The sequence below is a fragment of the Tachyglossus aculeatus genome, chromosome 1 (genome assembly GCF_015852505.1).
Source record: "Tachyglossus aculeatus isolate mTacAcu1 chromosome 1, mTacAcu1.pri, whole genome shotgun sequence".
Lineage (NCBI taxonomy): Eukaryota > Metazoa > Chordata > Mammalia > Monotremata > Tachyglossidae > Tachyglossus > Tachyglossus aculeatus.
In genome coordinates, this window is record NC_052066.1 from 48,912,369 (window position 1) to 48,926,680 (window position 14,312).

Sequence of the window (14,312 nt, forward strand, 5' to 3'; positions counted from 1 at the left end):
CCCGACAGCGGGCTCACTCCGTCACTTGTCCGACGTGTGACCCTGGATGGGTCACTTAATTCTCTGTGCCTCAGTGACCTCACCTGTAAAATGGGGATTCATGGGCAGATGGAGAGTGAAGGGAAACTTCTTTTATTTTACTAAAAAAACCCCAACAACCAAACAGGCAATTATTTATTTTCTTTTTGGTCTTGAACACTTGGCCAGGACATAGAGAAGCAGCGTGGATCAGTGGAAAGGGCTCGGGCTTTGGAGTCCGAGGTCATGGATTCAAATCCCAGCTCCGCCAATTGTCAGCTGTGTGACTTTGGGCAAGTCACTTCACTTCTCTGTGCCTCAGTTCCCTCATCTGTAAAATGGAGATTAAGACTGTGAGCCCCCCATGGGACAACCTGATTGCCTTGTCTCCCCAGCGCTTAGAACAGTGCTTTGCACACAGTAAGTGCTTAATAAATGCCATTATTATTATTATTATTATTATTATTATTATATTTGGGGGGTGAGTTAAAGGGTGGTGGCTGGAGTGAATGAGAGTGTGTGTGTGTGTGTGTAATAATAATAATGATGGTATTTGTTAAGCGCTTACTATGTGCAAAGCACTGTTCTAAGCGCTGGGGAGGTTATAAAGTGATCAGGTTGTCCCACGGGGGGCTCACAGTTTTAATCCCCATTTGACAGATGAGGTAGCAGGCCCAGAGAAGTGAAGTGACTTGCCCAAAGTCACACAGCTGACAGTTGGCGGAGCCGGGATTTGAACCCATGACCTCTGACTCCAGAGCCCGGGCTCTTGCCACTGAGCCACGCTTCATTCATTCATTCAACTGTATTAATTGAGCACTTACTGTGTGCAGAGCACTGTACTAAACGCTTGAAAAGTACAATTCGGCAACAGATAGAGACAATCCCTACTCAACAACGGGCTCACAGTCTTGAACTGTATTGTAACTGTACAACCGTAATTGTTTTGGGCGCTTACTGTGTGCCCAGCACTATCCTAAGCGCTTGGAAAGTACAATACGGCGGTAAAGGGAGACAATCCCTGCCCACAGTGGGCTTACAGTCTAGGGGGCCCGGGGGAGACAGACATCCATAGAAATAAACAGCCATCAATAGAAATGAATCAAATTCATTCATTGGTATTTATTGAGCGCTTTGCCAGCTGCCAGGTTGAGTGCTGAGGGATGGGGAGAGGGAAGGGAGCCAAGGTGGGGGTCGGGGGGCTCCCCCTGAGGTGAGGCGCCATCGTGGGCAGGGAAGGGGAGGCCGGGGGTTCCGGGAGGAAGGCGCTGACCGGGCCGTGCCCTCCTCCTTGGCCTTGGCTGGTCCTGGGCCCGGCCCTGGGCCTCCACTTGTTCTGTTTGGTGGTCTGCCCACCCCCTTCTACACTGTGAGCCCGTTGTTGGGGAGGGACCGGCTCCATCTGTCTCGTTGAATTGTACTTTCCAAGCGCTTAGTACAGTGCTCTGCACACAGTAAGCGCTCAATAGATACGACGGAATGAATGAGTGAATGAGGGGAGGCTGAGGAGGAGTTGAGGGGAGGCTGGGGGGGGGGGGGGGGCTAAGGGAGGGCCTGAGGGGAGGCTGGGGGGAGGCCTGAGGGGAAGCTAAGAAGATGCCTGGGGGAAGCTGAGGAGGGCCTGAGGGGAGCCTGAGGAGAGGGACTGAGGGGAGGCTGATGGCGGGGCCTGAGGGGAGGCTAAGGGGGGGGGGGGGGGCGAGGGGAGGCTAAGAGGGGCCTGAGGGGAGGCTGAGATGGGTCCGAGGGGAGGCTGAGGGGGACCTGAGGGGAGGCTTAGGGGGGACCTGAGGGGAAGCTGAGGTGGGTAGGGGAAGCTGAGGTGGGTGGGGGGGCTGAGGGGAGGCTAAGAAGGGGCCTGGGGGAAGCCGAGGAGGGCCTCAGGGGAGCGCCTGAGGGGAGGGCCTGAGGGGAGGCTCAGGGGGGGCCCGAGGGGAGGCTGGGGGGGGGGGCGAGGGGAGGCTGGGGGGAGGCTAAGAGGGGCTTGAGGGGAGGCTAAGAGGGGCCTGGGGAGGGGCCCGAGGGGAGGCCTGGGGGGGGCCCGAGGGGAGGCTGAGGGGGGTCTGGGGGGAGGCTAAGAGGGGAGGCTAAGAGGGGCCTGAGGGGAGGCTGGGGGGGGCCTGAGGGGAGGCTAAGAGGGGCCTGAGGGGAGGTTGAGGTGGGGGGGCTGAGGGGAGGCTAAGAAGGGGCCTGGGGGAAGCTGAGGAGGGCCTCAGGGGGGCCTGAGGGGAGGCTGAGAGGAAGCTGGGGGTGGGGGGAGGCTAAGGAGGGGCCTGGGGGAAACTGAGGAGGACCTGAGGGGAGGCTGGGAGGGTGGCTGAGGGGAAGCTGGGGCGCGGGGGGGGGGGGGCGCTGAGGGGAGGCTAAGGAGGGGCCTGGGGGAAACTGAGGAGGGCCTCAGGGGGGCCTGAGGGGAGGCTGTGGGGGGGGCCTGAGGGGAGGTTGAGGTGGGGGGGCTGAGGGGAGGTTGAGGTGGGGGGGCTGAGGGGAGGCTAAGAAGGGGCCTGGGGGAAGCTGAGGAGGGCCTCAGGGGGGCCTCAGGGGAGGCTCAGATGGGCCTGAGGGGAGGCTGAGAGGAAGCTGGGGGTGGGGGGAGGCTAAGAAGGGGCCTGGGGGAAACTGAGGAGGGCCTGAGGGGAGCCTGAGGAGAGGGACTGAGGGGAGGCTAAGGTGGGAGGGGCGAGGGGAGGCTAAGGAGGGACCTGAGGGGAAGCTGGGGCGGGTGGGGCGCTGAGGAGAGGCTAAGGAGGGGCCTGGGGGAAACTGAGGAGGGCCTCAGGGGGGCCTGAGGGGAGGCTGGGGGGGGACCTGAGGGGAAGCTAAGGAGGGACCTGAGGGGAAGCCGGGGGCGGCGGGGGGCTGAGGGGAGGCTAAGGAGGGGCCTGGGGGAAGCCGAGGGGGGCCTGAGGGGAGGCTGAGTGAAGGGGGCCTGAAGGGCAGCCAAGGGGAGCCCGCCGCCGCCGCCGCCGCCGGGCCCGGCCCCGTTCGCGGCCCAGCCAGCCGGCAGTCCGGCCGGCAGTCCGGCCGGCCGACCGGCAGCCCCCGACTGCGCATGAGCAGGAAGAGCCCGTGACGGGGGAGGCCGGCGGCGGCGGCGGCGGCGGCGGGGGGACCGGGAGCGGGGACACGACCGGGAGCGGGGACACCGCCGGGAGCGGGGGACACCACCGGGAGCCCGCCAACGCCGACGCCGACGCCAACTCGTCCTCCATTCGCTGCGGGGCCGGGGAGGAGGAGGAGGAGGAGGAGCGGGAGGGGGGCGACGGCGGCACCAGCGGCAGGAGGAGGAGCAGGAGGAGCAGGAGGAGAGAGGCCTGGAGGACACCAACATGGTGAGGGGACGGGGGACACAAGCTCGCGCGCTCGCTCGGTCGGTCGGTCGGTCGGTCGGGGGGGGTCCTTGCTCCGCCAACGCCGCCGTGTCGTTCCCGCCGGCCCTGCGCCCTCGGCGGCCACGGGGACTACGCGACACCGGAGTCGGGCCTAGTCGTGGGGCCGGGCCGGGCCCGGCGGGAAGGACCCCCCCCCCCCCCCCGCCATTGTGCCCCCCCCCCCACACGGACACCACCCCCACCATTCACCCCGTTTGCACACAGTGAGTCGGTATTTATAGGTGGTGTTTTCTGGTCCGTCTACACTGCGAGCCCGCTGTGGGGGAGGGACCGGCTCTACGTGGTGCCCACTTGGACTTCCCCAGCGCCTAGTACAGTGCCCTGCACACAGTAAGCGCTCAGTAAATACTATAGAATGAATGACCCCCCGACACCGGGGGGGGGGGGACGACACACGGGCCCTCCGCCTGACCTCTGACCCCCGACCCCCCCCCCCCGCTTCGCATTTTGTCTCGGTGTGTGTGTGTGTGTGTGTGTGTTTGTTCCCTTTTAGACTGCGAGCCCACTGTTGGGTCGGGACTGTCTCTATGTGTTGCCAATTTGTACTTCCCAAGCGCTTAGTCCAGTGCTCTGCACATAGGAAGCGCTCAATAAATACGATTGATTGATTGATTGATTGATTGTGCGAGCTTTGCGCTACACTCTGAGCCCGCTGTTGGGCAGGGACCGTCTCTAGAGGTTGCCAGCTCGGACTTCCCGAGCGCTTAGTACAGTGCTCTGCACATAGTAAGCGCTCAATCAATACGATTGATTGAATGAATGAATGAATGTGTGCGTGGTTTGAGGGTAGAAGTCAAAAAATAATTTTCAGCCCGCTGTAGTGTAGGGACCGTCTCTAGATGTCACCAGCTTGGACTTCCCGAGCGCTTAGTACAGTGCTCTGCACACAGTAAGCGCTCAATAAATACTATTGAATGAATAAATGTGTGTGTGGTTTGAGGGCAGAATTCAAAAAATAATTTTCGGCCCGCTGTTGGGTAGGGACCGCCTCTAGATGTTGCCAGCTTGTACTTCCCAAGCTCTTAGTACAGTGCTCTGCACACAGTAAGCGCTCAATAAATACGATCGAATGAATGAATGTGTGCGTGGTTTGAGGGTAGAACTCAAAAAATAATTTTCAGCCCGCTGTTGGGCAGGGACCGTCTCTAGATGTTGCCCACTTGGACTTCCCAAACGCTTAGTATAGCGCTCTGCACACAGTAAGCGCTCAATAAATACGATTGAATGAATGAATGTTGGGTAGGGACTGTATGTGTTGCCAACAAGTGCTTAGTCCAGTGCTCTGCACACAGTAAGCGCTCAATAAATACGATTGAATGAATGAATGAATGTGTGCGTGGTTTGAGGGCAGAATTCAAAAAATAATTTTCGGCCCGCTGTTGGGTAGGGACCGTCTCTAGATGTTGCCAGCTTGTACTTCCCAAGCTCTTAGTACAGTGCTCTGCACACAGTAAGCGCTCAATAAATACGATCGAATGAATGAGTGTGTGTGTGGTTTGAGGGTAGAATTCAAAAAATAATTTTCAGCCCGCTGTTGGGTAGGGACCGTCTCTAGATGTTGCCAACTTGGACTTCCCAAACGCTTAGTATAGTGCTCTGCACACAGTAAGCGCTCAATAAGTACGATTGAATGAATGAATGTTGGGTAGGGACTGTCTCTATGTGTTGCCAGCAAGTGCTTAGTCCAGTGCTCTGCACACAGTAATCGCTCAATAAATACTATTGAATGAATGAATGAATGTGTGTGGGGTTTGAGGGTAGAATTCAAAAAATAATTTTCAGCCTGCTGTTGGGTAGGGACCATCTCTCTATGTTGCCAACTTGTACTTCCCAAGCGCTTGGTACAGTGCTCTGCACACAGTAAGCACTCAATAAATACGATTGAATAAATGAATGTTGGGTAGGGACTGTCTCTATATGTTGCCAGCAGGTGCTTAGTCCAGTGCTCTGCACACAGTAAGCGCTCAATAATAACTATTGAGTGAACGAATGAATGTGTGTGTGGTTTGAGGGTAGAATTCAAAAAATAATTTTCAGCCCGCTGTTGGGTAGGGACCGTCTCTAGATGTTGCCCACTTGGACTTCCCAAGCGCTTAGTACAGTGCTCTGCACACAGTAAGCGCTCAATAAATACTATTGAATGAATGAATGTGTGCGTGGTTTGAGGGTAGAATTAAAAAAATAATTTCCAGCCAGCTGTTGGGTAGGAACCGTCTCTGTATGTTGCCCACTTGGACTTCCCAAGCGCTTAGTACAGCGCTCTGCACACAGTAAGCGCTCAATAAATACTATTGAATGAATGAATGAATGAATGAATGAATGTGTGTGATTTGAGGGTAGAATTCAAAAAATAATTTTCAGCCCGCTTTTGGGTAGGGCCCGTCCGTCTCTAGATGTTGCCAACCTGGACTTCCCAAGCGCTTAGTACAGTGCTCCGCACACAGTAAGCGCTCAATAAATACTATTGAATGAATGAGTGAATGAATGTGTGTGGGGTTTGAGGGTAGAATTCAAAAAATAATTTTCAGCCCGCTGTTGGGTAGGGACCGTCTCTAGATGTTGCCCACTTGGACTTCCCAAGCGCTTAGTACAGTGCTCTGCACACAGTAAGCGCTCAATAAATACTATTGAATGAATGAATGTGTGCGTGGTTTGAGGGTAGAATTAAAAAAATAATTTCCAGCCAGCTGTTGGGTAGGAACCGTCTCTGTATGTTGCCCACTTGGACTTCCCAAGCGCTTAGTACAGCGCTCTGCACACAGTAAGCGCTCAATAAATACTATTGAATGAATGAATGAATGAATGAATGAATGTGTGTGATTTGAGGGTAGAATTCAAAAAATAATTTTCAGCCCGCTTTTGGGTAGGGCCCGTCCGTCTCTAGATGTTGCCAACCTGGACTTCCCAAGCGCTTAGTACAGTGCTCCGCACACAGTAAGCGCTCAATAAATACTATTGAATGAATGAGTGAATGAATGTGTGTGGGGTTTGAGGGTAGAATTCAAAAAATAATTTTCAGCCCGCTGTTGGGTAGGGACCGTCTCTAGATGTTGCCCACTTGGACTTCCCAAGCGCTTAGTACAGTGCTCTGCACACAGTAAGCGCTCAATAAATACTATTGAATGAATGAATGTGTGCGTGGTTTGAGGGTAGAATTAAAAAAATAATTTCCAGCCAGCTGTTGGGTAGGAACCGTCTCTGTATGTTGCCCACTTGGACTTCCCAAGCGCTTAGTACAGCGCTCTGCACACAGTAAGCGCTCAATAAATACTATTGAATGAATGAATGAATGAATGAATGAATGTGTGTGATTTGAGGGTAGAATTCAAAAAATAATTTTCAGCCCGCTTTTGGGTAGGGCCCGTCCGTCTCTAGATGTTGCCAACCTGGACTTCCCAAGCGCTTAGTACAGTGCTCCGCACACAGTAAGCGCTCAATAAATACTATTGAATGAATGAGTGAATGAATGTGTGTGGGGTTTGAGGGTAGAATTCAAAAAATAATTTTCAGCCCGCTGTTGGGTAGGGACCGTCTCTATATGTTGCCATCTTGGACTTCCCAAGCGCTTAGTCCAGTGCTTTGCACACAGTAAGCGCCCAATAAATACGATTGAATGAACGAATGAATGAATGAATGTTGGGTAGGGACTGTCTCTAGATGTTGCCAACAAGCGCTTAGTCCAGTGCTCTGCACACAGTAAGCGCCCAATAAATACGATTGAATGAATGAGTGAATGTGTGTGGGGTTTGAGGGTAGAATTCAAAAAATAATTTTCAGCCCGCTGTTGGGTAGGGACCGTCTCTATATGTTGCCATCTTGGACTTCCCAAGCGCTTAGTCCAGTGCTCTGCACACAGTAAGCGCCCAATAAACACGATTGAATGAACGAACGAATGTGTGTGTGGTTTGAGGGTAGAATTCAAAAAATAAGTTTCAGCCTGCTGTGCTCAATAAATATGAGTGAATGAATGAATAAATGTTGGTTAGGGACCGTCTCTATATGTTGCCAACTTGTACTTCCCAAGTGCTTAGTCCAGCACTCTGCGCACAGTAACGCTCAGTAAATACGATTGAATGAATGAATGAATGTTGAGTAGGGACTGTCTCTAGATGTTGCCAACAAGTGCTTAGTCCAGTGCTCAGCACACAGTAAGCGCCCAATAAATACGATTGAATGAACGAATGAATGTGTGTGGGGTTTGAGGGTAGAATTATTCAAAAAATAATTTTCAGCCCGCTGTTGTTTAGGGACCGTCTCTAGATGTTGCCAACTTGGACTTCCCAAACGCTTAGTCCAGCGCTCTGCACACAGTAAGCGCTCAATAAATGCGATCAAATGAATGAATGAATGTTGGGTAGGGACTGTCTCTAAATGTTGCCAACAAGTGCTTAGTCCAGCGCTCTGCACACAGTAAGCACCCAATAAATATGATTGAATGAATGAATGTTAGGGACTGTCTCTATATGTTGCCAACAAGTGCTTAGTCCAGCGCTCTGCACACAGTAAGCGCTCAATAAACACGATTGAATGAACGAATGAATGTGTGTGGGGTTTGAGGGTAGAATTCAAAAAATAATTTTCAGCCCGCTGTTGGGTAGGGACCATCTCTATATATGCCTCAGACAAATATCCCCCCCGCCCTACCTCCTTCCCCTCCCCACAGCACCTGTATATATGTTTGTACAGATTTATTACCCTATTTATTTTACCTGTAAATATTTACTATTCTATTTCTTTTATTTTGTTAATATGTTTTGTTCTGTTGTCTTGTCTCCCCCTTCTAGACTGTGAGCCCACTGTCGGGTAGGGACCGTCTCTAGATGTTGCCAACTTGGACTTCCCAAGCGCTTAGTACAGTGCTCTGCACACAGTAAGCGCTCAATAAATGCGATTGAATTGAATGAATGAATATACGTTGCCAACTTGGACTTCCCAAGCGCTTAGTACAGTGCTCTGCACACAGTAAGCGCTGAATAAATGTGATTGAATTGAATGAATGAATATACGTTGCCAACTTGGACTTCCCAAGCGCTTAGTCCAGTGCTCTGCACAGAGTTAAGCGCTCAATAAATACTATTGAATGTGTGTGTGTGGTTTGAGGGTAGAATTCAAAAAATAATTTTCAGCCCGCTGTTGGGTAGGGACCGTCGCTAGATGTTGCCAACTTCATTCATTCAATCGTATTTATTGAGCGCTTACTGAGGGCAGAGCACTGGACTAAGCGCTCGGGAAGTCCAAGTCGGCAACATCTAGAGACAGTCCCTACCCAACATTCATTCATTCATTCAATCGTATTTATTGAGCGCTGACTGTGTGCAGAGCACTGGACTAAGCGCTCGGGAAGTCCAAGTCGGCAACATATAGGGACGGTCCCTACCCAACATTCATTCATTCATTCAATTGTATTTATTGAGCGTTTACTGTGTGCAGAGCACTGGACTAAGCACTTGGGAAGTACAGGTTGGCAACATCTAGAGACGGTCCCTACCCAACATTCATTCATTCATTCAATCGTTTTTATTGAGCGCTGACTGTGTGCAGAGCACTGGACTAAGCGCTTGGGAAGTCCAAGTCGGCAACATCTAGAGACAGTCCCTCCCCAACATTCATTCATTCATTCAATCATATTTATTGAGCGTTTACTGTGCAGAGCACTGGACGATTGGGAAGGACGCTTGGGAAGTACAGGTTGGCAACATATAGAGACGGTTCCTACCCAACATTCATTCATTCAATCATATTTATTGAGCATTTACTGTGTGCAGGGCACTGTACTAAGCACTTGGGAACGACAAGATGGCAACATATAGAGACGGTCCCTACCCAACAGCGGGCTCACAGTCTAGAAGGGGGAGACAGACAACAAAACAAAACATATTAACAAAATAAAATAAATAGAATAAATATGTACTTGTACTTCCCAAGCGCTTAGTCCGGTGCTCTGCACACAGTAAGCGCTCAATAAATACGATTGAATGAATAATAATAATAATAATAATGGCATTTGTTAAGCACTTGCTATGTGCAAAGCACTGTTCTAAGCGCTGGGGAGGGGAAACAAGGTAATGAGGTTGTTCCATGTGGGGCTCACAGTCTTAATCCCCATTTTACAGATGAGGTAACGGAGGCTCAGAGAAGTTAAGTGACTTACCCAAGGTCACACAGCAGACATGTGGCGGAGCCGGGATTCGAACTTATGATCTCTGACTCCAAAGCCCGGGCTCTTTCCACTGAGCCACGCTGCTTCTCCTAAGAAAAAAATCCCACAGGGCGCTCACAGTTTTAATCCCCATTTTATAGATGAGGTAACTGAGGTTCAGAGAAGTTAAATGACTTGCCCAAGGTCACACAGCAGACATGTGGCAGAGTCGGGACTCGAACCCATGACCTCTGACTCCAAAGTCCGGGCTCTTTCCACTGAGCCACGCTGCTTCTCTTAAAAAAAAAAAATATATCCCACAGGGGGCTCACAGTTTTAATCCCCATTTTACAGATGAGGTAACTGAGGCACGGAGAAGTGAAGTAACTTGCCCAAATTCACCCAGCTGACAGTTGGCGGAGCCGGGATTTGAACCCATGACCTCTGACTCCAAAGCCCGGGCTCTTGCCACTGAGCCACGAATGAATGAATGAATGTGTGTGTGGTTTGAGGGTAGAATTCAAAAAATAATTTTCAGCCCGCTGTTGGGTAGGGACCGTCTCTAGATGTTACCAATTTGTACTTATAATAATAATAATAATAATGGCATTTATTAAGCACTTACTCTGTGCAGAGCACTGTTCTAAGCGCTGGGGAGGCTACAAGGTGATCAGGTTGTCCCACGGGGGGCCCACAGTCTTAATCCCCATTTTACAGATGAAAGAACTGAGGCACAGAGAAGTGAAGTGACTTGCCCAAAGTCACACAGCTGACAATTGGCAGAGCCGAGATTTGAACCCATGACCTCTGACTCCAAAGCCAGTGCTCTTTCCGTTGAGCCACGTGTGTCCCACGTGGGGCTCCCAGTCTTAATCCCCATTTCACAGATGAGGTAACCGAGGCTCAGAGAAGTTAAATGACTTGCCCAAGGTCACACAGCAGACATGTGGCAGAGTCGGGACTCGAACCCATGACCTCTGACTCCAAAGCCCGTGCTCTTTCCACTGAGCCACGCTGCTTCTCGATGTTGCCAACTTGTACTACTACTACTACTACTACTAATAATAATAATGGCATTTATTAAGCGCTTACTCTGTGCAGAGCACTGTTCTAAGCACTCGGGAGGTACAAGGTGATCAGGTTGTCCCACGGTGGGGCTCACAGTCTTCATCCCCATTTTACAGATGAGGGAACTGAGGCCCAGAGAAGTGAAGTGACTTGCCCGAAGTCACACAGCTGACAATTGGCGGAGCCGGGATTTGAACCCGTGACCTCTGACTCCAAAGCCCGGGCTCTTTCCCCTGAGCCACGCTGCTTCCCAAGCGCTCAGTCCAGTGCTCTGCACACAGTAAGCGCTCAATAAACACGGTTGAATGAATAAATGAACTTGTACTTCCCAAGCGCTTAGTCCAGTCCTCTGCACACAGTAAGCGCTCAATAAATACAACTGATTGAATAAATGAATGAATGAACTTGTACTTCCCAAGCGCTTAGTCCAATGCTCTGCACACAGTAAGCGCTCAGTAAACACGACTGAATGAATGAATGAATGAACTTGTACTTCCCAAGCGCTCAGTCCAGTGCTCTGCACATAGTAAGTGCTCAATAGACATGATTGAATGAATGAATGAACTTGTACTTCCCAAGCGCTTAGTCCAGTGCTCTGCACACAGTAAGCGCTCAGTAAATACAACTGAATGAATGAATGAACTTGTACTTCCCAAGCGCTCAGTCCAGTGCTCTGCACATAGTAAGTGCTCAATAGACACGATTGAATGAATGAATGAATGAACTTGTACTTCCCAAGCGCTTAGTCCAGTGCTCTGCACACAGTAAGCGCTCAATAAATACGACTGAATGAATGAATGAACTTGTGCTTCCCAAGCGCTCAGTCCAGTGCTCTGCACATAGTAAGTGCTCAATAAACACGGTTGAATGAATGACTGAACTTGTACTTCCCAAGCGCTTAGTCCGGTGCTCTGCACACCGTAAGCGCTCAATAAGTACGATTGAATGAATGAATGACTGAACTTGTACTTCCCAAGCGCTTAGTCCAGTGCTGTGCACACAGTAAGCTCTCAGTAAATACAACTGAATGAATGAATGAATGTACTTATACTTCCCAAGCGCTCAGTCCAGTGCTCTGCACATAGTAAGTGCTCAATAGACACGAATGAATGAATGAATGAACTTGTACTTCCCAAGCGCTTAGTCCAGTGCTCTGCACACAGTAAGCGCTCAATAAATATGACAATGAATGAATGAACTTGTACTTCCCAAGCGCTCAGTCCAGTGCTCTGCACATAGTAAGTGCTCAATAGACACGATTGAATGAATGAATGAACTTGTACTTCCCAAGCGCTTAGTCCAGTGCTCTGCACACAGTAAGCGCTCAATAAATACGACAATGAATGAATGAACTTGTACTTCCCAAGCGCTTAGTCCAGTGCTCTGCACATAGTAAGTGCTCAATAGACACGATTGAATGAATGAATGAATGAACTTGTACTTCCCAAGCGCTTAGTCCAGTGCCCTGCACACAGTAAGCGCTCAATAAATACGACTGAATGAATGAATGAACTTGTGCTTCCCAAGCGCTCAGTCCAGTGCTCTGCACATAGTAAGTGCTCAATAGACACGATTGAATGAATGAATGAATGGACTTGTACTTCCCAAGCACTTAGTCCAGTGCTCCGCACACAGTAAGTGCTTAATAAATATGACTGAATGAATGAACTTGTACTTCCCAAGCGCTTAGTCCAGTGCTCTGCACATAGTAAGTGCTCAATAAACACGATTGAATGAATGAATGAACTTGTACTTCCCAAGCGCTTAGTCCAGTGCTCTGCACACAGTAAGCGCTCAATGAATACGACTGAATGAATGAATGAACTTGTACTTCCCAAGCGCTCAGTCCAGTGCTCTGCACATAGTAAGTGCTCAATAAACACGGTTGAATGAATGAATGAACTTGTACTTCCCAAGCACTTAGTCCGGTGCTCTGCACACCGTAAGCGCTCGATAAGTACTATTGAATGAATGAATGAACTTGTACTTCCCAAGCACTTAGTCCAGTGCTCTGCACACAGTAAGCGCTCCATAAATACGATTGAATGAATGAACGAATTTCCATAACTGCTCGCATGTATTAGAGCAGTGCCTTGCACATAGTAAGCGCTTAACAAATGCCATCATATTAATTAATTAATGTAGAACCATTGTACTTAGGGAAGAAACTACATTAAAACCAACTAAAGCAGATAGATCACTTGCTATTCCAGCAAAAATTGAGAAAGGTGGGCACCGCCCGGGGAGGTGGGCCGGACCCTCCTGTCAGCCTCTCCAGAAACACGGGGTTTTGCCACTTTTGGAGCACGTGGTGGGCTTTTTTGTTTGTTTGTTTTGTGGCTTGTTTGGGTTTGTGTTGCTTTTCTCCCACGGTGTGAAGATAGGAATAATGATGGCATTTGTTAAGCGCTTACTATGTACAAAGCACTGTTCTAAGCACCGGGGAGGATATAAGGTGATGAGGTGGTCCCACAGGGGGGCTCACGGTCTTCATCCCCATTTTGCAGATGAGGGAACTGAGGCCCAGAGAAGGGATGTGACTTGCCCAGAGTCACACAGCTGACAAGTGGCGGAGCCGGGATTAGAACCCGTGACTTCTGGTTCCCAAACCCGGGCTCTTTCCACTGAGCCACGCTGTTTTGTGTTTGTTTGTTTTGGTTTGTGTTGCTTTTTCCCCAGGGTGTGAAGATCATAATAATAATAATGATGGCATTTGTTAAGCGCTTACTCTGTGCCAAGCACTGTTCTAAGCGCTGGGGAGGATACAAGGTGATGAGGTGGTCCCACGGGGGGGCTCACGGTCACCATCCCCATTTTACAGATGAGGGAACTGAGGACCAGAGAATGGACGTGACTTGCCCAAAGTCACACAGCTGACAAGTGGCGGAGCGGGATTAGAACCCATGACTTCTGGCTCCCAATCCTGGGCTCTTTCCACTGAGCCACGCTGTTTTGTGTTTTGGTTTGTGTTGCTTTTTCCCCAGGGTGTGAAGATGATAATACTAATAATGATGGCATTTGTTAAGCGCCTACTCTGTGCCAAGCGCCGTTCTAAGCGCTGGGGAGGCTACAAGGTGATGAGGTGGTACCACGGGGGGCTCACGGTCTTCATCCCCATTTTGCAGATGAGGGAACTGAGGCCCAGAGAAGTTAATGATGTGCATATAGCTTTGTGTATTTGTTCTGACGATTTTGACATCTGTCTACATGTTTTGTTTTGTTGTCCGTCTCTCCCTTCTAGACTGTGAGCCCGTTGTTGGGTAGGGACCATCTCTAGATGTTGCCCGTTTGTACTTCCCAAGTGCTTAGTACAGTGCTCTGCACACAGTAAGCGCTCAGTAAATACGATTGAATGAATGAATGAATCATAATGATGGCATTTGTTAAGCGCTTACTATGTACAAAGCACTGTTCTAAGAGCTGGGGAGGATACAAGGTGATCAGGTTGTCCCACGGGGGGCTCACAGTCTTCATCCCCATTTTGCAGATGAGGGAACTGAGGCCCAGACAAGTGAAGTGACTTGCCCAAAGTCCCACAGCTGACAAGCGGCGGAGCCGGGATTTGAACCCACGACCTCTGACTCCTAAGCCCGGGCTCTTTCCACTGAGCCACGCTGCTTTTCTGTGGGGTCAGAGAACCTTCACAGAGTCTGCTTCTCTGTGAAGATGCTGTGGGGTCAGTTGTTATATTGTAA

General features: G+C 50.3%; 1 protein-coding gene across 1 annotated transcript in view; it reads left to right on the forward strand.

The window, feature by feature from the left end:
* The first annotated feature begins 3,310 nt into the window (after window positions 1-3,310).
* Window positions 3,311-14,312, forward strand: part of DCUN1D1 (defective in cullin neddylation 1 domain containing 1) — a 57,094-nt gene continuing 46,092 nt past the window's right edge. The window contains exon 1 of the mRNA XM_038743234.1: window positions 3,311-3,350. Coding sequence (XP_038599162.1) covers window positions 3,348-3,350 — 3 coding nt within the window. The 5' untranslated portion in view covers window positions 3,311-3,347. The remainder of the gene's footprint in view (window positions 3,351-14,312) is intronic.